Source organism: Apis dorsata, unplaced genomic scaffold (assembly GCF_000469605.1).
Source record: "Apis dorsata unplaced genomic scaffold, Apis dorsata 1.3 scaffold_198, whole genome shotgun sequence".
Lineage (NCBI taxonomy): Eukaryota > Metazoa > Arthropoda > Insecta > Hymenoptera > Apidae > Apis > Apis dorsata.
The window spans coordinates 173761-175102 of NW_006263482.1; the positions used below are offsets into that span (position 1 = coordinate 173761).

The window sequence follows — 1342 nt, forward strand, 5'->3', positions numbered from 1 at the left end:
GGATCACTTTTTTTATCGCAATTCTTTTCTAGTAATAAAGAAGTATATGTACCAAAACCTACTTGGGGAAATCATAGTCAAATATTTAGACTTGCTGGGCTTCCAATGAAATTTTATCGTTATTATGATTCAAAAACATGTGGATTAGATTTCAATGGTGTTTTAGAAGATTTATCTGTTAGTAATATATAAATATTATAATGATAAATAATATAATATATTTACAAATTCTATTTATAATATAATATTTTACAGAATATACCAGAAAAATCTATTGTTCTTTTTCATGCTTGTGCTCATAATCCCACTGGTGTTGATCCTAATCCAGATCAATGGAAAGAATTGGCTGAAACAGTAAAGAAGAGAAATCTCTTTCCCTTTTTTGACATGGCATATCAAGGGTTTGCTTCAGGTAGAATAATACATAAAAAGAATTAAATAATTTAATTTTTAATAACATACAAAAATTTGCATTTTAAAATATTTTAATATAAATTCTAGGTAGTATAGATAATGATGCTTTTGCTGTTAGATACTTTGTGAAAAATGGAATTGACATTATGTTAGCCCAGTCATATGCAAAAAATATGGGTTTATATGGTAAATATATTAAATATAATTTTATTATAATCTTTTTTGAAAGATTTTTGAGTTATAAATTTTTATAGGTGAACGTGTAGGAGCATTATCGGTAATTACATCCAACAAAGAAGAAGCAGATCGTGTTCTTTCACAATTGAAAATTATAATTAGACCAGCATATTCCAATCCACCAATTAATGGTGCTAGAATTGTTAATGAAATCTTAAATGATTCTGAATTAAAAAGACAATGGCTTACTGATGTAAAGACAATGGCTAACCGTATCATTTCTATGCGTCAAACATTGACTAATAATCTTAAAAAATGTGGTAGTTCTCGTGATTGGTCACATATTACAAATCAAATTGGAATGTTTTGTTTTACTGGTCTTACAACTTCTGAGGTATTATATTTAATATTGTCTATTTTTATTGTTACTAATAATTTAATTTTTATTTATTTTATAGGCAGAAAAACTTACAAAGGACTATAGCATTTATTTGACAAAGGATGGTAGAATATCTGTGGCAGGAGTAACAACAAAAAATGTAGACTATATTGCACAAGCTATGCATGATGTTACAAAATAATTAAATATTTCTATCTGTTTTATCAAATTTCTTTAATTAGATAAATAATATTTTTTGTAATATAAATTATATTAATTTTTTATTTTATATATTAATTATATTATTATATTATATATATTATATTATATATTATATAAATATATAATTATTATTATTTATATAATTATTAT

The 1342-nt window shown here is 23.8% G+C and overlaps 1 protein-coding gene across 1 annotated transcript in view; it reads left to right on the forward strand.

The window, feature by feature from the left end:
* LOC102674254 (aspartate aminotransferase, mitochondrial) overlaps positions 1–1341 on the forward strand; it is a 3758-nt gene extending 2417 nt beyond the window's left edge. Inside the window, exons 5-9 of the mRNA XM_006614814.2 lie at positions 1–177; positions 256–412; positions 502–600; positions 669–985; positions 1050–1341. The exon at positions 1–177 is cut by the window's left edge and continues 3 nt beyond it. Coding sequence (XP_006614877.1) covers positions 1–177; positions 256–412; positions 502–600; positions 669–985; positions 1050–1172 — 873 coding nt within the window. The 3' untranslated portion in view covers positions 1173–1341. The remainder of the gene's footprint in view (positions 178–255; positions 413–501; positions 601–668; positions 986–1049) is intronic.
* The last annotated feature ends 1 nt before the right edge of the window (position 1342 follows it).